The 26,378-nt window shown below is 43.5% G+C and overlaps 1 protein-coding gene across 2 annotated transcripts in view; it reads left to right on the top strand.

Moving 5' to 3' along the window:
- zfyve27 (zinc finger, FYVE domain containing 27) overlaps positions 1–26,378 on the top strand; it is a 186,276-nt gene that overhangs the window by 94,975 nt on the left and 64,923 nt on the right. For both annotated transcript variants that reach the window (XM_080205935.1, XM_080205936.1), the window contains one exon: positions 7,987–8,131. In XM_080205935.1, coding sequence (XP_080062061.1) covers positions 7,987–8,131 — 145 coding nt within the window. The remainder of the gene's footprint in view (positions 1–7,986; positions 8,132–26,378) is intronic.

The following is a 26,378-nucleotide window of genomic DNA, read 5'->3' as shown; positions in this document are numbered from 1 at the left end:
CCCATACAAATACAGGGAGAACGTGCAAACTCAACACAGTGGATATAGTAGCTTGTTGGTTTGCCTTATGATCTTCCACATCAAAATAACCAGAATCATTCTGGTTAGATTGCAGAGTCCTTACAGCTCGACTTCCTGTCATCTCCCAGTGACACTTCTTGTCATTATTTTCTAACTGCACTAGTGTTTCATTTCTTGGCTTGAGAATCATGCACATTTGGTCTTCATCATTACTCTCTACCTTTGTAATATAATGTTGGGTTTTTATCTTCCCATTGTAAATGCAGGTGTGGAAGACCTGGTGTGAAGCGGGCTAGAGAAATGTTAGGCATCAGAAGAACACCAAAGAAAAAATTGTTTACACAAATGCTGTTCCTTTTTCTCTTCTGAATCAGAACTCCTTACAAGGCCTCCTATTATAACTCATTCTTCTAAAATCTCCAATAAAGTCTTCATAGCTGGAATGCCTTACTCCTCACCCTGCCATCCTAGGAATGTTACTAAACATTCCAAAACTAAATGTGGGCTGCCTGGGTCGAGTTAATTTTAAACTTAGTAAATGTATTAGAATCCTACCCGTGCTAGTCTAATCTACCCATACCCATGACAGCACAAACATGACTGATTTTCCCAGACTGAAATTTGACCTGATGCCAAGTCTGGTGGTTTGGTGCCATGGCACCATGCCCACTTCTAGGTTGGATCACCCAAATTGATATTTGTTTCAGAGTTCTCCTACATTGCCCAAAAGAGAAGATCTTTCAGTGTGTTGGTCTCCTTTCCACCAGTCACAATCCCAATACGCTGTAACAAATGTGTGATGAAAGAAGCTCCCCTATGGGACATGGTGGTTTGACAGATCAGTGAACCTGTTTCCTTTGTGCTGACCCTGTGCCTCTCTTGAATAGTGCCCAGCTCTCCTGCATCTTGCAGAATATGATACTACTCCAGTAGAAGTTACCCTTCTGAAGGCCATGCATTTTGGTAGATCGAATCAGGGCAGAACCTACTCAGTTAATGGCAGGGCGTTGTGAAGAATTATAGAACAAAAAGATCCAGGAGTACAGGTTCATAGCTCCTTGAAAGTGGAGTCACAGGTGGACAGGATGATGAAAAAGGCATTTGGCATGCTTGGTTTCATTGATCAGAACATTGAACACAAGAGTTGGGGCGTCTTGTTGAAGTTGTACAAGACATTAGTAAGGCCAAACTTAGAATGCTGTGTACAGTTCTGATCACCCGATTATAGAAAGGATATTATTAAACTAGAAAGAATGCAGAAAAGAATTATAGTATGCTACCAGGACTTGATGGTTTGTGTTATAGAGGTTTACAGCATGGAACCAGGCCCTTTGGCGCAACTTGTCCATGCCGCCCTTTTTTTTAAACCACTAAGCTAGTCCCAATTGCCCATGTTTGGCCCATATCCCTCTTTACCCATCTTGGAACTATCTTTGGTGTCTCTCACTGGTTTTGGGATCTTTCTTCTCTTCAGTTTGGGACCTGCTCTCTACAATCACCCTTCATGTCCTGCTAGGAAGAACCTTAAACTAAGCCCTGTACCTCAGGGCGTAATCATCAACTGAACTTCAAACTGCTTTTGTCTCCCTGTGGCCTCTCCATTGCTGGACAACAGTCTAGTTTCTTGTACCCTGTGTTTGCTTTAGAGTAATAAAACCTCATTTAAATACTGGCATCTTTTAAAGTGAAAATAAAACTGAAGCTTGCGTAACACAATATAAGTTAAGCTTAAACTTAAAGCCATATATTGTTCCTAACACCCACAAATACAACTTAAAAGCTACCTCTGTTTCCTAACAGTAGGGTGTTTGTGACTTGCGTTATAGTGAGTGAAAGTTGTGCATCATCAGTCTCTTTCTCTCAGCCTGACCTATCTCGGTCCAGTAGCTAGACGAGTCTTGACAGCTGGAGATGGATCAGATGCATAGGGTGACCAGGACAACTTCTATGTCACGTCCAGCTCTACACATTTCACAACATGATGCTGACCCATATTTGAGACACTTGACCCTTTGATTAGTCTCATCAACCCAATCAACCCACCCAATTGACCAGAATCAGTCTTCGTATGCTAGGCTGGACAAATCTCTAAGTTGCTGAGAGGAGACCAGTTAGCTACCTTACCTGGTTTGGCCCGCCTGTTAAAGCAGTTTACTTGGATTTGGCCACTGTCGTGCTTGGAGCCACAGTTGAGGGCTGGGTGAAGGTGAGGACCTGTACAGTATACGTATCCCACCCTACCCTTACACCCCCATAAATACAAGTTGTTGACTGAATACAGAATCAAAAACAATTCTTTCTGGAATGGAGCTGAATCTTTGTAAATAACTTGAGGTCTTGTTAATGGAGATTGAAAGTACAACATGGAATATTGCTGAAAACAGTTCTTGTAGAATGCACGGTTGTGCTTTGCAGAAGATCAAAGAAACAGATGGAAATTAACTTGTAGAACAAGTATATTGAAGTAGAGATGGGGAGCAGTTGAATAGCACCATTTTTCCCTCATTGGAATGAGCAAGATCATCTGTCATCTCAACAATAGATTCACAACTGAGATGCTGAGCATTTAACTTGTGTCCAGGTTGCATTAGTGGCAGGTTGGGGTGTTGGTACAGAAAGAATAACTTGCATTGATATATCACCTTTCAAGATCTCAGGACATCTTGAAACACTTTGCAACCAGTGACGTACTTTTGAAATATTTTATTGTCAGGATCGAAAGCAGCCAATTTATGCAATGTTCCACAAACCAAGCCAACTATTTTCGGGATGTTGATGAAGGTTAAATATTGCCTGCAGGAGATGGGGGAGAAATCCGGTGATCACCTCCCAAATAGTGCCATGAGATCTGTTATGTCCACCTGAGAAGGCAGATAAGGCCGCGTTTTAACATTTCTGAAAGATGGTACCTCAGGTCGTGCAACACTCCTTCAGTACTGCAATATGAGTGTCAGTCTCAATTCAGTTTTTAATTAATTTAATTTTAATTTATTTATTAGTGTCACAAGCAAGCTTACACTAACACTGCAATGAAGTTACTGTGAAAATCTCCTAGTTGCTATGCTCAGGCGTCTGTTCGGGTACACTGAGGGAGAATTTAGCATGGCCAATGCACCCTAACCAACACATTTTCCCGACTCTGGGAGGAAATGGAATACCCGGAGGAAATCCACTCAGACACAGAATATGCAGGTTCCGTACAGATGGCGACCCAAGCTGGGAGTCGAACCCGGGTCCCTGGTGCTATGAGGCAGTAGTGCCAACCACTGTGCTACCATGCCGCTCTGAGTGCAACTCAGGTCTTGACCTATTGACTCAGAAGACAGCGTGTTTCTCTCTGAGCCACGGCTGGAGATATAAATGGGTCTAACCCAATGCTGATATCCTAAGGCATCTTTTCAAGGCTGATGATAAAATCTGCTCACTATCCTTGGCTGTAATGAAACATCATTAAACAAGTGGAAGGAGAGGGATTTCTCCTCCTTGTGTTGGGCTCCGAAATGACTAAGGGTTCCCAGTAACCTCCAGCAACAAAAGGAGAAATGGTGCTCTTGTTAGTATGACAAACATATGCAAACACTTACTTCAGCCACATGCCTGGAATTCTGTATTATCCGCATGATTGTACATTAGATTTTACAGACCGTGGAGATATTTCCTAAGCTCAATTTACAGGGCTGTATCAATTTGCTGGGAGCCAAATTAAGCCCATTTACAATCTAAATGTTTGTATCGAATTGCCCTTGTTGTAAACAGCAATTCACACAATACTGTTTACGATGGACTTGTTAGTACAGCAGTGATTTATCTCTGCTGTTGGTTGAATCAGGCTGCTTGGTATTGACCCTGAAACGAGCTTCTGCACCGTCACTGCCTATTTCACCTTTAACATCACCTGACTCTGCTTTGTCTAAACTTGTCTATTGACATCCTCATTCATGCTTTGTCACCACCTGACTGTTTCAGTGCAGTCCTAACCAGTGTCCTATCTTCTAGCCTTGAACTCATCCAACGCTCTGCTGCCTACATCCTAACTCACCCCAGTGCTCATGGTCCCGTGTTGGTTTTGACTACGCAATGCCTTGATTTAAAAATTCCCACAATTGGTTTCAAACCTTGTGTGGCACATTTCTCCCTGTCGCCGAAATCTCCTGCAACCCCACAACCCAGCAAATCTCTCCACTTCCCAGATTCCAGCCATTGGCTGTACCATTTGCCTTGCTTTCAGCTAACCAGGCTCTAAGCTCTGGCATTCCCTCTCTACACCTCTTCCCTGTCTATCCCTCTTTCCTCCTTTAAAACTTCCCTTAACATTAAGCTTCTAGTCACCTGTACCCTTAACTGGCATAATGCCAAGTTTTGTTTGCTAATGTTCCAGTAGATCATCCTGGGACAATTTATCCACACTGAAAGTACTGTACAAAAGCTGGTTGTTCTTGTGAGTGTCTTATCTGGCAAATGTTACCCAATGGAACTGGCAGAAGTTGAGGACCTGCGAAAATTAGCTGTGAGGGTGGGCTCAGTAAGGAGCTGAAAATATGGAGTGTGAACTAATATAATTCCAGAGCCAAGGTGGCAAGATGGAATTGAGGTACAGATCAACCATGATCTAATTGAGGGCTAGTGTAGGCTCAAGGAGCTGAAAGATCAACTGTGTTTCTATATTGTGGCACAGTGGTTAGCACTGCTGCCTCACAGCGCCAGGGATCCGGGTTCAATTCCAAATCTGTGTGCGGTTCGCATGTTCTCCCGTGTCTGCGTGGGTTTCCTGTGGGTGCTCCAGTTTCTTCCCACAGCCCAAAGATGTACAGGTTAGGTAGATTGGTCATGCTAAATTGCCCGTAGTGTCAGGGGGATTAGCAGGGCAAACGAGGGTTGCGGAAATAGGGCCTGGATTGTGGTTGGACCAGACTCGAAGGGCCGAATGGCCTGCTTCTGTGCTGCAGGGATTCTGTGATTCTTTATAATGGCCACACAGAGTTTTGCTGTACGTTCAGAAAAGCAAGGCTTCAGCATGGCTGACGATCCTTAGAGGAATCAAATCCGATAACCCATCTGTGGCTTTCATTGTGTTGATTGTGAATAAGTGCCGTTCGTCCAGCATATCTGATCCCCTGAATACTTCATATGTGAGTACATCTTCACAAGGATTGATTGTAATTGAAGGACCCTGCTGACACACTCCTGGCCAAAGGCTCCAGAAATAAAAATGATGTTGCTGCACTAAAAATGTGGTTTTAAGTAGTGGAGTTTGCTGGGAAGGCAGAATTCATTGATTTTTCTATAGCAGTAACCTGTTAACTCCATGTTTAGCTCCTCTGCAGCTAAATGTACAATCGATTCCCATTAAATAACCTTTCAACAGTAACTGAAACCTCCTATGTAGATTTGAATTCCACTTCAGAACTCAGACACGTAGCCCAGACTCATATGCTATATTGAGAGAGTGCTGCATTGTCAAAGGTCCTGTCTGTCTATAGTAGAGGGCATAAGGTACTGCATAGTCAGTTGTTGCATAAAGTTGAATCTCATGGGATCCAGGGTGAGGTAGCCAATTGGATACAAAATTGGCTTGATGACAAAAGACAGAAGTGTTGTAGAGGGTTGTTTTTTTTCAAACTGGAGGCCTGTGACCAGAGGTGTGCCTCAGGGATCAGTGCTGGGTCCACTGTTATTTGTCATTTATATTGATGATTTGGGTGGGAATTTAGGAGGCATGGTTAGTAAGCTTGCAGATGACACCAAGATTAGTAGCATAGTGGACAGTGAAGAAGGTTCTCTAGCATTGCAATAGGATTGCCAATGGGCTGACGAATGGCAGATGGTGTTTAGTTTAGATAGGTGTGAGATGATGCATTTTGGTCGAGTGAACCAGAGCAGGACTCAATCAGTTAATGGTATAACTTGGGGAAAGCTATAGAACAATGAGATCGAGGGGTACAGGTTCAAAGCTCCTTGAGATGGAATCACTGGTGGACAGAGTGGTGAAGAAGGCATTCAGCATGCTTGGTTTCATTGGTCAGAACATTGAATACAGGAGTTGGGACGTCTTGTTGAAGTTGTACAAGACGTTGGCAAGGCTGCGCTTGGAATACTGTGTACCGTTGTGGTCAACCTATTATAGAAAGGATATTATTAAATTAGGAAGAGTGCAGAAAAGATTTATTAAGATGCTACTGGGATTTGATGGTTTGAATTATAAGGAGAAGCTGGCTAGACTGGGACTTTTTTCTCTGGAGCGTAGGAGACTTAGGGATGATCTTATAGAGGTCTTAAAATAATGAGGGGCATAGATCAGTTAGATCGTCAACATCTTTTCCCCGAGGTACAGGAATCTAAAACTAGAGGGCATAGGTTTAAGGTGAGAGGGCAGATACAAGAGGGGCTAGAGGGGCAGTTTTTTCACACAGAGGATGATGAGTGTCTGGAACAAACAGGTAGAGGCAGGTACAACTTTGTCTTTTTAAAAAGTGTTTAGACAGTTACATGGATAAGATGGGTATAGAGGGACAAAGGTAGGCAACTGGGATTAGGACTAGGGTGGTATGGTGGCACAGTGGTTAGTGCTGCTGTCTCACAGCATCACGGACCTGATTTTGATTCCTGGCTTAGATCACTCTCTGCGCATTCTCCTAGTATCTGCGTAGGTTTCCTCTGGGTGCTCCCACAGTCCAAAAGATGTGTTGGTTAGATGCGTTGGCTAAATTCTCCCTCAGTGTAACCGAACGAGTGCCGGTGTATGGCGACTAGGAGATTTTCACAGTAACTTCATTGTACTGTTAATGTAAGCCTATTTGTGACAATAAGTAAACTTAATGGTAAAAACTGGATGGCATGGACAAATTGGGTTGAAGGGCCTGTTTCCACGCTGTAAACCTCTATGATCCTACAAAAGATTACATGTCGCAGTTTGAAAACGAGCTCTGTGTTCTGGACAACGTTCCTCCCTGAGATAAAGTCGCAATAGATCAATGAACTGTTCATTCAGTTCTGCTGTTTGTGTGATCCTGTTTCAAGCCAAGTAACAGCCACATTTATCTACAGCAATAAAACATCTGGAATTAAAGGTCTAACGATAACCACGAAACCATTGTTGATTGGCGTAAAAACCCATCTGGTTCACTACTGTCCTTTAGGGAAGGAAATCTACTGTCCTTACCTGGTCTGGCCTACATATGACTTCAGAGCCACAGCAGCGTGCTAGACTCTTAAATGCCCTCAGAAATGGAAGGTGGTTAGGATTGGGCAATAAATGCTTGACCCAACCAGCGATGCTCACATCCCGTACATGAATTTAAAAAATCAATTATCGCACTCCAAAATTGCAAGTGAAACAATTTAAATCATTACTGAACATAGACTCGTGTGTTGAAAACAGAAACCTTCCTTTCATCAACAAGAAGCATTTTTATGCCACTTCTCAGGCCAGAAAAAAATCTAATCTTCCAGTTAGTAGTTTGCAAACACGCCACCATGCACAGAATGCTACTCTTTTGTCTTATTGTATATTTGGACAAGTGCTTCTGTTAAAGAGAGGAAATGTTTTCCTGTCTAGAGGCCTCAATAGGGCCTTGGGTTGTGTAGGAATCCTGGACTGGGTGTGCATCTACTTAAGACTGGTCGTCTTGTGTTCTGTGACCCAACAGCTGCTATTGCTTAATGCAGGTTGGCTGAACCAGCCATAATCCAAGCGAGTCTGAGCACTCTGCTCCTTGTACAATGATAAATTCAACCCTTCATTTCCTTAGATCTTGTATTCATTTTTTTTCAGCGACTTAAGTGCAAATTAATGGGGACGTGTGCTTAATTATATGTGGCTGCATGGCAGTCCTGACATGGACAAAAAGCTTGGTAAACAATTATGAAGGCTACTGGCTTTTTCTCCCCAAATCATTTGGATTGGATTGAATGAACACTCGTGGGGACCTCTGATCTGATGACCTTGTTTTGTGCCTCTGTGTCTAGGAGGATGATGATGGTCCACAATGTGGCGGGGATTACGAACTGACCATGCAGGACAATGGATTTTTTAACAAGAACGAGCCCATCAGAAGCAAGGTATCCAAGCTGACTGAGAAACTGCGCAAACGTTATCCCACCAACAATTACGGTAAGTGGCAATCACATTACTCAGATTTGAGCTCGCTATGCAAGGCATTGATGAGGTCGCACCTGGAGTATTGTGCATTGTTTTGGTGCTCTTGTTTGAGGAAAGATGTAGAGGCAGTTCAGAGGAGGTTCATTAGATTGATTCCAGAGATGAGAGGTTTGTCGTATGAAGAGAGATGGAACAGTTTAGGCCGAGACTCTGGAATTTACAAGAATGGGTGGAGATCAGATTGAGGTATACAAGATGATAAAAGGTATGGATAAAGTAGACATGGAGCGGATGCTTCCTCTTGTGAGGCATTCTAGGACGAGAGGTCATACTCTTAGGATAAGAGGTAGCAAATTTAAAATAGAGTTGAGGAGAAACTACTTTTCCCAAAGGGTTGTGAATCTGTGGAATTCACTACCCCAAAGAGCGGTGGATGCTGGGACAGTGAGCAAATTTAAGGAAGAGTTAAGCAGATTTTTATTTGGAATGAGTTGAAGGGTTATGGGGAGAAGGCAGGAAAATGGGGATGAGGAGCATATCAGCCACGATCGAATGGCGGAGCAGACCTGATGGGCTGAATCGCTTAATTCTGCCCCTATCTTTTATGAACTATGCAGGTTAAGCAGCAAGAGTTTAAACAGTGAGAATTTAAGCTGAAATTGTACAATGATATGGTAAATTAGGCATTAATGATCGTCAGTGACATGGGTTGAAGAAATGTAAAATAAAATTGTATTTTCTCTCTTTCTATAATGTTTCTCTGCCTGCTCTCTCTCTCAATTTTTATGTTTCATTCCAAAATATTGATGAAGCTGCTACTGCACCAATTACAAGTTTCTCTTCTCTTCAAACACAAATTACCATCAAATTAACAATAGATACCTTCCATTATATCTAGATTTTTTTTTACTGGGGTCTTCTGGAAATGATTACACTTTGAATTCCAGGTTTGGCTCGCCGTCGAATCCTCAGAACACACAATGATGTTGGAGCCTGGTAGCATTAAATGTGGGAGTCTAATATCCCAGCAGCACTGGAAGGGTGTTCTGGACGTGTTTCAGAATGAGAACTGGGCAGAAAATCAAGACTGCCCCAATCTTCTTGTTTCACAAATCCCTCCAACTTGTTGCATTCAGCCTGTGCTAGAATTCTAGATTTCTCTCCTGTTCTCTTTGTTTCCTGCCAGCATTGCTTTGGTCTTGGATCAATTTGCTTTCCCGACCCTGCCAGATTCTGGGAACTCCTCAGTGAATGAACCTAACTTTCCAGTTGACAGTTCTGAAGAAGACCAGGTTCTCTCTCCGCACTGGTGTCGATCTAAAGGACCTCTGCTAGTCTTTTCAAACCCTCGGCCTGGTTCCAATTACAACAAGATGCAGGACCACCCTCTCAAAGCTGTCAAATTCCTGGGACCTGTTCCACATCACTTATCAAACAGCACAGGCAATCTCATATTGCTAATAAACTGCAGTATCGTCACACAATGTACTGCTAGATGGATGCCTTCGGTGCCAAACCTCTGCATCTACACCAGAGTTTGACTAAAATACAGGGCCACTTGCCCCTACACCCTGTCTAGGAACGTCCAGTCTCCACCATCGCTGCTAAAGCCCATATTAGCACTCCTGCCCCATGGCTATTCATACCAGATACTGCCCTGTTGTCATCTTGTTGTGGTCATGCATTTCAGAGGACACAAGATAAACAATAGAAAATTTAGTACATAAATCTCCTCAAGTACCATTTATTGCTTCATTGTCATAGCTTTGGAACTTCCTTGAGTGTGTGGCTGATTTAGATTCATGTTGTGGGTCCCAAGAGTGGAAAAAAGCAACAGTGCACCTGTTCTGCGAAATAAACTTGAGTGTTTTGATAACCTCTTCACATTGCACATTCTGTTCTTTGTTTTACAGCTCCCAGTCTTGTTGAGAGTTTTGTGAAACAATTTTTCTAATAGAGGGTTCTGTCTTGTTACTTGGCACTAAGATGAAAAATATATTCAGATTGCATGCCATTTCAAGAGGAATCTTTACCACCAGACTCCTTTTAAAATTACTAAGAGGTTGTGTGCATTGGGTCTGCCAGAGCTGAGCCATATCCTTAATGCAGGCAGAGAGCACTTCAATCTACATATAACACCTCGGTGTCTGACTAAGTGTTTAATGGACAGTATAAAAGGAACTTCACTTTGCTTGAGCTATGACTGCTTGATCTAATAGTGTAGTTTTACTCTGTGTTTAACCCCATGCTGCACCTGTCCTGGCAGTGTTTGATGGGGACAGTGTGGATGGAGCTTTACTGTGTCTAACCCTGTGCACAAGTTGCTGCACTTTGCTGAACTGCAGTGGTAATCAAAAGTAAAAATACTTAGTTGTGAAACTCTTGGCTTCGTCATGGGATTTGAAAGATGCAATATAAATGCAATTTCTTGCTTTGCTTGTTGTAATACAAAGACCGTGCAGCTTAACTAACTGTGCAGGAATCCCAGGACAATGCTTTTTCTCTGTCATGCAGTGCAGGAGGGACTGCCATTTACTTCTCACTCCAGACCACCGTATGTAAGGACTGAGAGCTCTTTGTTCTGTCTGCAGTCCACTCTGAATGAATTGCAGCCTTCAGATAGCGACTGCTTAAAGAATCACAGGGGTTAGATGTTTTAAACAAGCTGACACACTTGGTAAGCATAGTTAGAATTATAATGCATGCGACAGTGGTGTATACCATTTGAGCCAAGTCAGCCAGCGCCCTGATTGAATGTGGCACCACCATTTAATCTGGTGAATTAGGGAAAAGTAGTTTGACATGAACCAACCCTATAGTCCACTGTTTCCAATTCAGCTGAAGCTTGTGTCCAGTTTATTGCAAGGTGGGAAGGCATCATGTTCTGTTTTACAAATGTTACTGTCAAGCTGTCTCCCACAGCTTAGTGTTTTCTTTGTTTCATCAAATGTCTCCAATCTTTGGTAAATGACAGGAAACCATTAAATTCAAACTCTTGTTTCCTAGGATTAAGGAGTTGTGGGTGAAAGATGATTGAGGTGGTTGGTGGCTAGGGGGGGGTTGTGTGTCATGAACATTCAGCACAGGTGGCACTGTTTAGTAGGATTCAATCTGTATCTTGAGTGTCGTTTCAGTCAATAAAAGTTTTGTATTTATGTCCTCGCATATTGCTCTTGACTCAAGTGACACTTTCGTCAATGATTAGTGTTGTTTTCCATCAACACGCTCTGCCACAAGTCAGGACGTGGGTCCCTCAGTCATCCCTGCCCAGCAATTCCAATGCTAGATTTTTCAAAGCAGGTGGTCACGACCCATGGGTGGGTCACGGGTGCGTGTAAAGAGGGTTGTGGTGTTCCCCAAAGATTGCCTGATTTATGCACTCCCCTAAACACAGCCAAACCCCACTGTCTCAGTGTTTGACCCCTTTGGAAATTCTGTTTATGAGCCATACAAGGGATGAGTAGAGTGAAGCACTGAGACCATTGGGTCTCAAGCAGAGGTAGAAGACATTTTGTAACATATCTTGGCTGGGGAAGTCAACTTCTGTACGTTGAGAGTTGAAATAAACATCACTGCTAGCAGTCTGCAATCATAAGAGGCAACAATGAGCAGGTCAGCGCTCCCTGAACATACACTTGGCACCAAGCATCTTGTGTGTACATGAATTCACTTGGAGGTGAACTTCTTCCCATTGCGAGCTGTATAAGGGAACTGTGAACATGGATCGCGTTGTGACGGGAAAGAAACAGTCAGAGACACTAATGGGCAGTGTATCTTCAGCATATTTTCATGGTAAGTTCATTGCAGTGTTAATATGAGCCTACTTGTGACACTAATTAATAAATAAATAAATCTACTGGCCAGATTTCACATCGGAATCTGCTGGAGAGTCCATGGCAGGGTAGAGGAGTGCTACTCTTAGCTCTGTCCAGAGCACCAGGGTCTCCAGTGAACAGCCCACAAAGGGGAAATTAAAATCAGGAACAAAGCAGTATAAAGATGATTCTTGAGGTATGGTTTTGCTAATTGTACCAAAGCAAAGCCCATGTGTTGTTATATGCAGGGAAATATTGGAGAATGAGAGTTTTAAATCCTTAAAACTGCAAAGATATCTGAAGACCATCAAATGGTGATCTGGAGAAAAAATGGATGTTTTTCAAAGGATACAGCAAGAAGTGAAATCAGCAGCTCGGAATCTTAGCAGAAATTCAACATTGAATGACAAAGTCCAATTAGCCTCCTACGTGGTAGCTTAGCACTTTGCTAAAGAGAAAGTGTTGTGAAGTGATTGATTCTCCCTGCAGCATTAGACCTGGCTTGCACAGTCCCAGATGGGAAGGTCAGCTGAAAAACTGAAATGTCTCCTACAAGGTGACAACGCAGTGGTGTGCCGAATTAGTAATGTAACTGAGAATTTAGCTTATTTCTCATTTCATGTTAGCACAGGACTTCTCAATACAGTTGGATGAAAGTACAGACGTCACAGAATGTGCAACCTTGCTCGTTTACTTTGGGTATGTTTGGCACAGTGAATTGTTTGAGGATATGTGTGCTGCTTGATATTACCAGCCAACACTACTGACACACTGGTCTTTGGAACATGGAATAGTTACGTGATTGGAAAGGTGCATTCACCTTATGAAGGAACAGTGCTCTGAAACCTCGTGCTACCAAATAAACCTGTTGGACTTTAACCTGGTGTTGTGAGACTCCTTACTGTGCCCACCCCAGTCCAATGCCAGCTTTCTCCACATCATGATTGGAAAGCATGAGCTCAACTGGGTTAATTGCAGATGAATCACAAGCGAAGGGACTGCCAACATGGAGTGGGGAAAAAGCAGTGGAGTTACATTAAGGAAGCAGCTGGTCAGGACATTACCTGGAATCATTGCTTCATTCACTGCAAGTATTGGCATTGAAAGGAATTACATCCAATCTTGAAATGGTAATGGAAGGAACTGTGAAAGTCGTGAATTTCATTAAACACAGCGCACTCAGTACCGGCTTTACAAGTCTCTAAGTTCTGAAATGGAGGCTGAGCACACACATTTATTACTCTACTTAGAGGTACGTTGCCTGTCAAGGGCTTGGATGCTTGGCAGAGTTGGTGAACTGAGGTATGCAATCCACACTTTGCTCCTTGAAAAATTGTCCTCTCCGACTGATTCGCTTGGTGGTGAATGTTAAATACTAACTCTGTTTTAGAACCCTACAGTGCAGAAGGAGGCCATTTGGCCCATCGAGTCCACCAACCACAATCCCACCCAGGTCCTATCACCGAAACCCCATGCATTTACCCAAGCTAATCCCCCTGACACTAGGGTCAATTTAGCATGGCCAATCCACCTAACCTGCACATCTTTGGAGCATGGGAGAAAACCAGAGCACCCGAAGGAAACCCACCCAGACACGGGAAGAATGTGCAAGCTCCACACAGACAGTGACTGGAGCCAGGAATCGAACCCGGGTCCCTGACATTGTGAAGCAGCCGTGTTAACTGCTGTGCTACCATGCTGCCGATGTCACAGAATGTGCAACCTTGCTCGTTTACATTGGGTACATTGGCACAATAAGTTGTTTGAGGCTATGCGGTACTGCTTAACATTCCCAGACATCTTTTTAATTCTAAGCGAACTGAACCTAAAATCGCAATGAAAGGATGATGGTTGTCTTCAGCACTGGGCACGATTAGGTACTTTCCAAAAGTCATGGAAAGTTTGGCAAGTGTGAGTAAAAAGTCAAAACTATTTCACATTCTGAAAGGGAAGAAGTGGGTGAAAAATCCCTTTGAGTTTGAGACCCCAGAGTCAGTTATTTCTTTACAGATGACTCCAAATGAGGAGACTGAACTGTGACAGCATGATAAACATGTCACATGTCCATTCTGGAATAGCGTCTGTTGTGGAATCCTGCTTTGTACAAATTAACTGCCTACATAATAGTCACTGGATCTTCATTTAATTTGTTTGGGTGCAAAAGGTTTGGAGGCTATGGTAAGGTGCTATATAAGTGGTAATACATACTTTCTGAACCAGCTGTTTGGATGCCCATTTGGTCTAAAATTGTGAGCAGGGCTGATATGATCTTTTTTGATTTGATTTATTATTGCCACATATTTGTATTCAGTAAAAAGCATAGTTTCTTGCATGCTTTTCCTCAGATGGTGTTGGCTAACACGAGGGGACATAGCTTTAAATTGAGGGGTGATAATTATAGGACGGATGTCAGAGGTAGGTTCTTTACTCAGAGGGTAGTAAGGGCGTGGAATGTCCTGCCTGCAGCAGTTGTGGAGTTGCCAACTTTAAGGGCGTTCAAATGGTCAGTGGATAGGCATATGGATAATATTGGAATAGTTTAGGTTAGAGGGTCAATAGATTCATTCCAGTGGTTGGCGCAACATCGAGGGCAGAAGGGCCTGTATTGCGCTGTAATGTTCTGTGTTCTATACAGACGGAGCATACCGTTCATAGAGAAGGAAAGGAGAGAGTGCAAAATGTAGTGTTACAGTCATAGCTGGGGTGTAGAGAAAGATCAACTTAATGCGAGGTAGGTCCGTTCAAAGGTCTGACAGCAATAGGGTAGAAACTGTTCTTGAGTCGGTATAGTGCAATGTGGTGTCAACCTGGATTGTATGCTCAAATATCTGCAGTGGGATATTGGAAGTGAGGGCCTTTGTCAACTCCAGTTCAGAATTCCCCCCAAAATGATCGAGAAAAGTGAAAAATATTGAAGGAAAGTGGAGTGAATTCAGGCGACTTTTTTTGTTTATGAAAGGACGATTGTTCCAAGAATTGCAAAATACCTTGTGGAATCACTACAGGATGTAATCAAAAATATTAGCATCAAGTCCAATTAGAATCTGTAGCTGAAAGCTCGGGCATCAGGCGTACCAGGAGAAGAGGTCGTTGTGGTTTTCTCAATGTTGTGTGTCCACTGATTTTGTCGGCCAGGCTGCAAATAAGATTGGAATAGGAAGGCTCAAAAATAAAAAATATGCTGTAACATTTTGGAGGGAAAGTGAAGCACAAAAAGAGAATAGTCTAATTTCTGTTATTCTGAACTGTTTTCCTGTGGTTTAGACACATTCCTTTAGCTTCCTTGAATTCTAGCACTGTACCCTAGTCTCTTTGGATTCGGTGGGCATCATTATCTGCTCTGAGCCAGAATTGTTGTGAGGGGTGACATGGTGACACAGAGATTAGCACTGTTGACTCTCAGTGCCAGGGACCCAGGTTCGATTCCTGGTTTGGGTCACTGTCTGTGTGGATTTTCTCCGGGTGCTCCGGTTTCCTCCCGCAGTCCAAAGATGTGCAGGTTAGGTGGATTGGCCATGCTAAATTGCCCCTTAGGGGTCTAGCTGGGGTAAATGCATGGGGATAGGGCTGGATGGGATTGTGGTCGGTGCAGATTCGATGGACCGAATGACCTCCTTCTCCACTGTAAGATTTTATGATTTCAAATCTCACTGCAAATAGTTGAGTATATAATCCAGACTCACACCACATTAACACGACACAGCTCTATGCTCTGCTGTTCTAAATCAAGGTCCTACCCGTCCTTTTGGGTGCACATAAAGGATTCAGTAGTTTACTTGCTGCACTTCCAATATCAATCATTTCCCAACATGCATCGATTCTTTGCAATCTTTATTTATTTTCCTATTTTGTTGCTTGTTATTAAGGTTACTTTTCTCATTCTTTCTAATCTCCAAGTATTTTGTCCTACACATCATTCTCACTCTATCTCATTTCTTTAAACTCTTTTTCTCTGTCAGCAGCTCTGAACGGCAGACCTCTTTACTTCCCGCAGTGGTTCCTTTTTTCCTTCAAGCTACTGGGTTTTACAGAACCAAACCCTGTGGCGCCTAATCATTACCATGTGACTCGCACCACCTTTATAGATCTCTTCTACCTTCGGATGGCACCTTGCACTATGCACTTTGCCCTCCAGATAGTAAATTGGAGCTGAAATAGACCATTTGGCCCTTCAAGCCTGCTTTACCATTCAACAGATCTGGCTGATACCCTGCCTCAGCTTCACCACCTTGTGCTATCCCTGTATTCCTTTATTGCCTTGGTACGACCTTATGTTAGAACATAGAACATAGAACATAGAACATTACAGCGCGGAACAGGCCCTTCGGCCCACAATGTTGCGCCGACCAGTCTTATTTTTAAAAAAAAACATTGACCCACTAATCTAAACCAATCCCTTTTCGTCCATAAACCTATCCACCAATCTCTTAAACGCCCCCAAACTAGGCGCATTTACAACTGCAGCAGGCAGGGCATTCCAGTCCCTCACCACCCTCTGGGTAAAGAACCTGCCCCTGACATCCGTCCTATAACTACCCCCCCTTAATTTAAAGCCATGCCCCCTCGTGCTAGATTTCTCCATCCGAGGAAACAGGCTATCACCATCCACCCAATCTAAACCTCTAATCATCTTATATGTTTCTATAAGATCCCCTCTTAGCCGCCTTCTTTCCAGTGAAAACAACCCCAAATCCCTCAGTCTCTCCTCATAGGACCTCCCCTGCATACCAGGCAACATCCTGGTAAACCTCCTCTGCACCCTCTCCAAAGCCTCCACATCCTTCCTGTAATGTAGGGACCAGAACTGCACACAGTACTCAAGTGCGGCCGCACCAGAGTTGTGTACAGTTGCAACATGACGCTGCGACTCCTAAATTCAATCCCCCTACCAATAAACGCCAAGACACCGTATGCCTTCTTAACAACCTTATCTACTTGATTCCCAACTTTCAGGGATCTATGTACACATACACCTAGATCCCTCTGCTCCTCCACTCTATTCAAAGTCCTCCCGTTAGCCCTATACTCAACACATCTGTTATTCCTACCGAAATGGATTACCTCACACTTCTCCACATTAAACTCCATCCGCCACCTCGCGGCCCAGCTCTGCAACCTGTCCAAGTCACCCTGCAAACTTCGACACCCTTCCTCACAATCTACCACACCTCCGACTTTGGTGTCATCAGCAAACTTACTAATCCACCCAACTATACCCTCATCCAGATCATTAATAAAGATTACAAACAGCAGTGGCCCCAAAACAGATCCCTGACGCACACCACTCGTAACTTGTTCCTCAACAAATCTGGCAATTTGCCTATTAACCTACGTATAAAAGAAGGTAACGGAAAATATATTTTCTTACGTGCATCTTAGAGTCCTTTACATTTTCAGATGGTGAAACATTCACGTAAGTGATACCCAGGGAGGAATATCATTCTGTAGTATTAAGAGGTCCATTGGCTTTTGGCTAAAAACAGAAGGACTGTTCCCATTATGCCTGTCTTCTACATGGCTGTAAATCATGGCTTCCCACCGCTTTCCAAGACCTCCTAAAGAGTGGGACTTGGTCAGGATAATGGGTTTGAGCTTCAGACTCCCAACAATTAGTACTGTGGAGGAGAAGGGCAAGAGGAACAGTCTTTTTGTCTTTACAATGAAAAGTCTCTCTAAACCAGGTTAAAGTCTAACAGATTTATTTGGAATCACGAGCTTTTGAAGTGCTGCCTCTTCATCAGATGGGTGGAGGTTAGTTCACAAACATGGCATATATAGGCAAAGACACAGTGGCAAGATAATTACAGATTTGAATGTGAAGAATGATGTCTTTGCTAGTATATGCCGTGTTTGTGAACTAACTTCCACTCACCTGATGAAGGAGCAGCGATTCCAAGCAAACCTGTCGGACTTCAACCTGGTATTGTGAGACTTCTAACTGTGCCTATCCCAGTTCAACGCCAGCGACTCCACATCATTTTTGTCTTTAGACAAAGTCAGTGAATCTCACAATACTACAGAATGATACTCCTTCCCAGGTATCGTTTGGGTGAATTTGTCACCACCTGAAAGTGTAAAAGACCTCAAGATGCATGTAAGGAAATGTATTTTCCACAAACTTCTTGCATAGATTAATGGCAAATTGTCAGATTTGTTGAGAAACCTAAGGTGGTGATTCTTCCAGTGAAGTTGAGGTAGATCAGCCAGATCTGCTGAATGGCAGAAGGACCAAATGGCCAACTTTGGCTCCTATTTCTTTGGAGCAGTAACAACAACTCTTGAGGCATATTTGGATGATCCCTCTCCTCATCAATATCTTGATGACTTGAGTCATCCACAAGGAATGACTGCTCAAACTAGGATGGTATTCCCTGGAATTGAGAAGGACGTGGCTGATTTGATTGATATTTTGATATGAAGTGGGTGGGTAGGAACTGTTTCCATTGTTTGGGGAGCCTAGCACCAGGGGGCAGAGGAAGAATCAGTCCATTCATGAGTGAAATTAGGACACGCTGTGGCACACAAAGGGTGGTAGGCGTAATGCTGGATCACTTGTTAGTTTTAAGAATTAGGGATATTTGTTCCCCAAAGACGTAAGGGGATTATGGGACAAAAGTGGGTCTATGGCAGTAAGCCATCAACCAACCTTGATCTCACAGAACAAGTAGGACAGACTTGAGGGACTAAATGTCTATTCCTATTTTGAAAAAGTAAAGTTTATTAATTAATCAAAAGTAGGCTTATATTAACACTAGGCCTCGGCATCTCCGTCTGTGACTGGATGCTGAACTTCCTAACTCGCAGACCACAATCAGTAAGGATAGGCAACAACACCTTCTCCACGATCATCCTCAACACCGGTGCCCCTCAAGGTTATGTTCTCAGCCTCCTACTATACTCCTTATACACCTATGACTGTGTGGCCAAATTCCCCTCCAATTTGATTTTCAAGTTTGCTGATGATAACATTGTAGTGGGTTGGATCTCAAACGATGACAAGACAGAAGTTACTGTGAAAATCCCTTAGTCGCCACACTCTGGCGCCTGTTTGGGCACACTGAGGGAGAATTTAGCATGGCTAATGCCCCTAACCAGCACGTCTTTCGGACTGTGGGAGGAAACCCACCCAGACATGGGGAGAACGTGCAAACTCCACACAGATAGTGACCCAAGTCGGGAATTGAACACAGGTCCCTGGCGCTGTGAGGCAGCAGTGATAACCATTGTACAATAACCAAATAAACTAAATTAAGGAGCGACTCCTTAAGGGTACTGCCTCAGATTGAAGGGTGTACTCCTGTTCCTTTGTTCCTAACCTAAACTCATAGAAATATAAAAAGTAGGAGCAGGAGGAGGCCATTAGGCCCTCCACGCCTGTTCCACCATTCGTTATGATCATGGCTGATGATGCAACTCAGTAGTCTGATCCTGCCATCCTTCCCTTATCCCTTGATCCCCTTCACCTCAAGTGCTATATCTCACTGTTTCTTGAATACTTTCAATGTTTTGGCCTTATGCTAACTGATAATACTTAATCAGGTTATTAATACTGATGGCCATTTTTTGATTTACCTCATCGTTTCTCATTGCTTTTCCGGGGATGACCAACCCTGGTCCTTCACGTGGCCTTTTTCTTCCCAATTAAGAACAAAAGCAACTGTTAGCTCTGTAATTGGTGTCACATTCTTCACAGGGAAGGCCAGAACACTCTGACATTGGAAAGCACGCAAGCATTTCCCTCCCTTGCCTCCTCCTCAAGTCCAGCCAACACAAACCAGCATAAAGATCAGGAGCCGTTCTGCAGGTGACCAGGAATTTTAATCCTCTTCTCACTGGAAACCCTTCAGTTAATAATTACCAAGCACTTAAAAGCTGAATTGCTAGGGAGATCGTTCCAATTAAATCTTTATTTCACTCCAGATAAACGTTCCAATAAATCCTTCACTGAATCCGCACTCCCAGACGGGACAACAGAATCTTGTTGTTTCCTTTTCTATGAAAGGATGGAGTTCAGCTCTGATGGCAGTGTGGGGGGCAGGGATGGGTCACCACAGTTGACCTCAATGTTCCAACGTAACAGGGAGATAAATGACCCAGTTGTGAATCTGTCTGATGATAGATTTTAACCACAAGGTTCACATTGTATCTTCAGTGGGTGAGGGCGGAATCAGACTGACGGTAAAAGAGCTGATTTACTCTTGAGGAATGCATGTTCCTCCTGTCCCCATCCCGTCCCTTGATATGGAGATGCCAGCATTGGACTGGGGGTGGGCACAGCAAGAAGACTCACAACACCAAGATAAAGTCCAACAGGTTTATTTGGAATCAGAAGCTCTCAGAGCATGGCTCCTTCATCAGGTGAGTGTGATTCACTTGAGGAAGGAGCTGTGCTCCGAAAGTTCGTGAGGCTTCTTACATTGGTCGTAGTACCTATTGGTGGATTGTGCCTGGAATAAAATGAAGATTTAAGCTTGTTATGGGCAAGGAAATCGATAAACAAGCTGCCAAAAAAGAAAGATTTGGACTGGGGGAGAGCGGATTTTAGTAAAATAAGACTGGATCTGGCCAAGATAGACTGGGATCAGCTACAAAAGGAAACATCTACAGAAAAGGAGTAGGGGAACATTCAAAAAGAAAGTGGAGAGGGTGCAAGCCCAGCATGTTCCCTCTAGGGTGAAAGTTAGGAATAACAAACTCAGACAACCGTGGATGATCAGAGGTATTCAGGATGCAATGAGAAGGAAAAAACAGTTTTTAAAAAATACAAGGGGATTAAATCAGTGGAGACATTAATGAGGTATAGAAAGTGCAGGGTTGAGCTTAAGAAAACAATTAGGAAAGCAAAGAGGAGATTTGAGAAAGTATGGCTGGTAAAAGTAGGGAGAATCCCAAGATATTCTGTAAGTATATCTATGGGGAGAGGATAACCAGAGGAAGAGTAGGGCCCATTAGGGGCAAAGGGAACATTGGTAGAGTGTTGAATGAATGCTTCACATCCGTCTTCACCCAAGAAAATGAGGACAAAGGTATGGAATTCAGGGAGAGACTGTAAGGATCTTAAGCAAATTGATATGGGAAAGTAGAAGACTGGCAGCCTTAAAAGTGGATAAATCTCCAGGTCCAGATGAATAGTGACCTAGGCTGCTTTGGGAGGCAAGGGAAGAAATTGCAAATTTTCAATTTCTCTCTGGCCATGGGGGAGGTGCCAAATGACTGGAAAACAGCTAATGTGGTTCCACTATTTAAGAAGGTTTGTAGAAGTAAACCAGGGAACTACAGACCAGTGAGTCTCAACAGTAATGGTAGGGAAACTGTCAGAGAAACTTCTGTAGGAGAGCTTCTATCTCCATGTGGAGAGGCAAAGTTTGATCAGGGATAGTCAGCATGGCTTCATCCAAGGGAAGCCATGCCTAACAAATTTGATTGAATTTTTTAAGGAGGTGACCAAGTGTGTAGATGAGCGTAGTGCAGTCGATGTAGTTTATATGGATTTCAGTAAAGCCTTTGACAAGGTTGCACGTGGAAGTGACAGATGGAATTTAACCCTGAAAAGTGTGAGGTGATGCATTTTGGAAGAAGTAATTTGATGAGGAAGTACTCAATGAATGGCATGCTGCTAGGAAGTTCTGTGGAACAAAGGGACCTTGGCGTGTTTGTCAATAGATCTCTGAAGGTGGAAGGGCATGTTAGTTGAGTGGTGAAAAAGGCATATGGGACACTTGCCTTTATCAATTGAGGCAATTACAAAAGCAGGGAAGTCATGCTGGAGTTGTGTAGAACTTTGGTAAGGCCACAGCTGGAGTACTGTGTGCAGCTCCGGTCGCCACATTATAGGAAGGACGAGATTGCACTGGAAGGGGGTGTAGAGGAGATTCACCAGGATGCTGCCTGGATTGGAACATTTCAGTTACAAAGAGAGGTTTGGCAGGCTTGGGTTGTTTTTACTGGAGCAGAGAAGACTGAGGAGAGACCTGATCAAGATGTACAAGATTATGAAGGACATGGACAGAATGAATAAGGAGCAGCTGTTCCCCTTAGTTGAAGGATCAGTCATAAGGGGACATAGGTTCAAGGTGAGAAGCAGTCATTTAGTGTGGGATGTGAGGAAAAATCTTTCTACCCAGAGGATGGTAACTGTCTGGAATGCGCTGCCTGGGAGGGTGGTGGAGGCGGGATGCCTCACGTCCTTTAGAAAATATATGGATGAGCACTTGGCACATCATAACGTTCAGGACTATCGGCCAAGTGCTGACAAGTCGGATTAGGTGGGCAAGTCATGCCTTTCATGCGCGGTGTAGACTTAAAGGGCTGAAGGGTCTCTTCTGCGTAGTATGATTATATGACTCTCTGAAAAAATATTGAGAGTGGGTTATTATATATTTTTGAATGATCTTAATCAACCTTCTATTGCCTCCAAATAGTAGCAAGATTTCCCTAATGGGGCTTGCTTTGAGGACGATTATTTCAGAATCATAGAATTTTACAGCACAGGCTTCCAAATTATTCTTTTTCAAGTATTTATTTAACTCTCCTTTATAAATTACCACTGAATCTACTTTCATCCTTTAGACAGTGTGTTCCAGGTCATAAGTACTTGCTGTGATTAAAATAAACTTCCCTCCCTAGTGATTTTGCCGTTATAAATCTGTGCCTTTGGATTACTGATTGTTGTGAAATAAATTTCTCCATGTGACAACCCTGTATGATTTTGAACATATTTATGTAATCTCTTCTTCGCCTTCTCTGCCGTAAGAGTAATTACACTTTTTTTAAGTTTATTTATTAGTGTCACAAATAGGCTTAGATTAACACTGCAATTAAGTTCCCATGAAAATACCCTAGTCACCACACTCTGGCACCTGTTTGGGTACACTGAGGGAAAATTTAGCACAGCCACTCACTTAACCAGCACGTCTTTCGGACTGTGGGAGGAAACAGGAGCACCCAGAGGAAACCCACGCAGAAACTTGGGGGGGGGTGCGTGCAGATCCACTCAGGCAGTGATCTAAACCCTGTGCCACTGTGCCAACAATGCTAGTTACTCTGCTGTCTCTGCACTAGAACTGAAGTCTGTTCCTGGCATCATTTTTGGATACCACCTGCACACCTTCTCCAAAGCTTTTATTTTTTATTCATTCTTGGGGTATGGGTGTCGCAGGCAGGCCAGCATTTATTGCCCATCCGTAGTTAGCCTTGGAAGGCAGTTGAGAATCAACCACATTGCTGTGGCTCTGGAGTCACATGTGGGCCAGACCAGGTAAGGATGGCAGATTTCCTTCCCTAAAGGACATTGATGAACCAGGTGAGTTTTTCTGAAGTGATTTCATGGTCATCAGTAGACTCTTAATTCCAGATATTTTTTATTGAATCCAAATTCTACCATCTGCTGTGGTGGGTTTTGAATCTGGGTCCCCAAGAACATTGGCTGAGTTTCTGGATTAATAGTCTAGTGATAATATCACCAGGCCAACACCTCCTCACTTTGACATACTTCTTTTTAGCGTGGTGCCCAGATTTGGACTCAATACTGCAACTGAGTTCCAATCAGCAATTTATAAAGGCTTAGTGTAACTTCCTTGTTTTGTGTCTGTTTAATGCCTATGCTCAAAGCCAAGAATTCATCCGTTGTAATGACCATACTAACGTTTCCTACCACCTCCAGGAGGTGTGGTTCTATTTCAAATGGTGCCCAAAATGATTTAAGTTCATCCCCTGAATGACTGTGTATGGTTCCTCTCTTTGATCAGCCTGTTCTGTTTTAAGCCCCATAATCTTCCATTACAGCTGCTCCTAATTCAGCTGACTCCTTGGGAGATAAATGAGCTGATCTTGCTGAGTCCAGAAACACAAAGCACCATTGTAGCCCATTTGACTATTTACACGAGCAAAATGCAAGAGCAATCCAACATCAGCCACCATGCTCTACTTTTCCATACTTTCTTCTCATAGCTCTTTATCTCACTGTACTTCAATTGCTTATCTACTGATAATCGACAGCCTGGCTCTGTTATTTGACCCTGTGAACCTCTGACTCAGGGGCAAGTGCACTATCAACAAAGTACTGGAGCCACTTTAGGGTGGCACAGTGGTTAGCATTGCTGCCTCACAGCACCAGGGACCCGGGTTCAATTCCTGGCTTGGGTCACTGTGTGGAGTTTGTGTGTTCTCCCCGTGTTGCATGGATTCCCTTCAATACTCAAAAGATGTGCAGGTTAGGTGGATTGGCTATGCTAAATTGACCCTTAGTGTCAGGAGGACTAGCTAGGGTAAATGCATGGGGTTATGGGGATAGGGCCTAGGTGGGATTGTGATCGTTGCAGACTCAATGGGCTGAATGGCCGCCTACTGCACTGTAAGATTGTATGATTCCTACTCGGCAGGCCTACAGCATCTCTGGAGAAAAAGAAGTTATCTTCTTGAGTCGAATGTGAGTCTTTGGAACTGGGGTTCCAGGGCTCTGAAGAGGAGTTGACTCTGTTTCCCTCGCCACAGGTGCCGCCAGGTCTGCCAAGTATTTCCAACACTTTCCGTTTTCATTTGAGACTTTCCACCACCCATTGTGTTTTGTTTTTAGTTCATGTTCACAGGTTCAAACCCCATTCCAGTAAATAATCCGAGTTGATCCTGCAACAACAGCAACTTGTTCTAACATATGCAACTTTAACATAGCAACCAACTGCAAGATACCTCATGGCAGCATTATAAGATGAGATTTGGCACAAGGAGATAGTAAAACATCCATATGTGACCAAAAGCTCGGCTGTGAAAAAGTGGGTTTTAAATAGGATCTTGAAAGCAGAGAATTTTTTTGGGATTGGACAGAGAGAGCACATGTCCTCTTTTTTCTTCGTGCTGTGCCACTTTTCTTTCGGCTCATGTCCAAAGAACAGTACAGCACAGGAACAGGCCCTTTGGCCCTCCAAGCCTGTGACGCTCATGCGCCCAACTAGACCATTCGTTTGTATCCCCCTATTCCCAGTCTGTTCATGTGGCTGTCCAGATAAGTCTTAAACGATCCCAGCGTGTCCGTCTCAACCATCGTACATCAACCAGTGCATTCCAGGCCCCCACCATCCTCTGTGTAAAATACGTCCTCCTGACATCTGTGTTGAACCTTGCCCCCCTCACCTTGTGACCCCTTGTGTTCCTCACCTCTGACCTGAGAAAACTTCCCACTGTTCACCCTATCTATGCCCTTCATAATTTTATACACCTCTATTAGGTTGCCCCTCATCCTCCGTCTTTCCAGGGAGAACAACCCCAGTTTACCCAATCTCTCCTCATAGCTAAGACCCTCCATATTAGGCAACATCCTGGTAAACCTTTTCTGTACCCTCTCCAAAGCTTCCATGTACTTCTGGTAGTGTGGCGACCAGAACTGGACGCAGTTTTCCAAATGTGGCCTAACCAACGCTCTATATAGCTGCAACATCATATGCCAACTGGTTATACTCTGTGCCCTGTCCAATAAAGGCAAGCAAGCCTTATGCCTTCTTCACCACCCTCTCCACCTGTGCTGCCACCTTTAAGGATCTGTGGACTTGCACACCCAGATCCCTCTGTGTGTCTATACTCCTGATGGTTCTGCCATTTATTGTATAGCTCCCCCCATGTTAGATCTACCGAAATGCATCACTTCGTATTTATCTGGATTAAATTCCATCTGCCATTTCTCCACCCAATTTTCCAGCCTATCTATATCCTGCTGTATTCTCAGACAATGTTCATCACTATCCGCAACTCCAGCAATCTTCGTGTCATCCGCAAACTTACTGATCACACCAGCTGCATCTTCTTCCAAATCATTTATATATTATCCAACCCTTGTTGCTCCCCGTGATGCCTTGCCCTTATCTTGTGACTTGTTGTCTTCTTGCCTCCTGGGTCTTTATCTTCTTAAAAATTATATATTATTGTTCATGTTAGTTGTTTCTTGCGTGGGGTGGTGAATGGGAGGTACCCTCATGTGGCAGAAGAGGAAGAATGTCAGAGAGGTTTAGGGAGGGAATTCTTAAGTTTGGGGTCCAGGCAGCTGAAGGCATGGCCACCAATGTTGGAGCGATTTAAAATTGGGGATGAACCAGATTTGGAGAAGCGGAGAGATCCCTGAGTGTTTTAGGCAGGGGGGTTACAAAGATAGGGAGGGTGCATGGAAGGATTTGAAAACAACGTTCAGAACTTTAAAGTTGGGGAAAAAGATACAAAAGTTTGAAGTCACGTACCAACCAACACAAAAAAAGCTTTTTCCCTGCTGCTGTCAGACTCTTGAATGGACCTACCTTGCATAAAGTTGATCTTTCTCTACACCTTAGCAATGACTGTAATACTACATTCTGCACTGTCTCCTTTCCTCCCAAATGAACGGTATGCTTTGTGTAGCGTGCAAGAAACAATACTTTTCACTGTATGCTCATACACGTGACAATAATGAATCAAACCAAACA

This window comes from Carcharhinus amblyrhynchos, chromosome 17, assembly GCF_965287045.1.
Source record: "Carcharhinus amblyrhynchos chromosome 17, sCarAmb.v2.hapA, whole genome shotgun sequence".
In the NCBI taxonomy this organism is placed as follows: Eukaryota; Metazoa; Chordata; class Chondrichthyes; order Carcharhiniformes; family Carcharhinidae; genus Carcharhinus; species Carcharhinus amblyrhynchos.
Note: the sequence above shows the minus strand (reverse complement) of the source record. Positions and strands in the feature narration are given on the sequence as shown.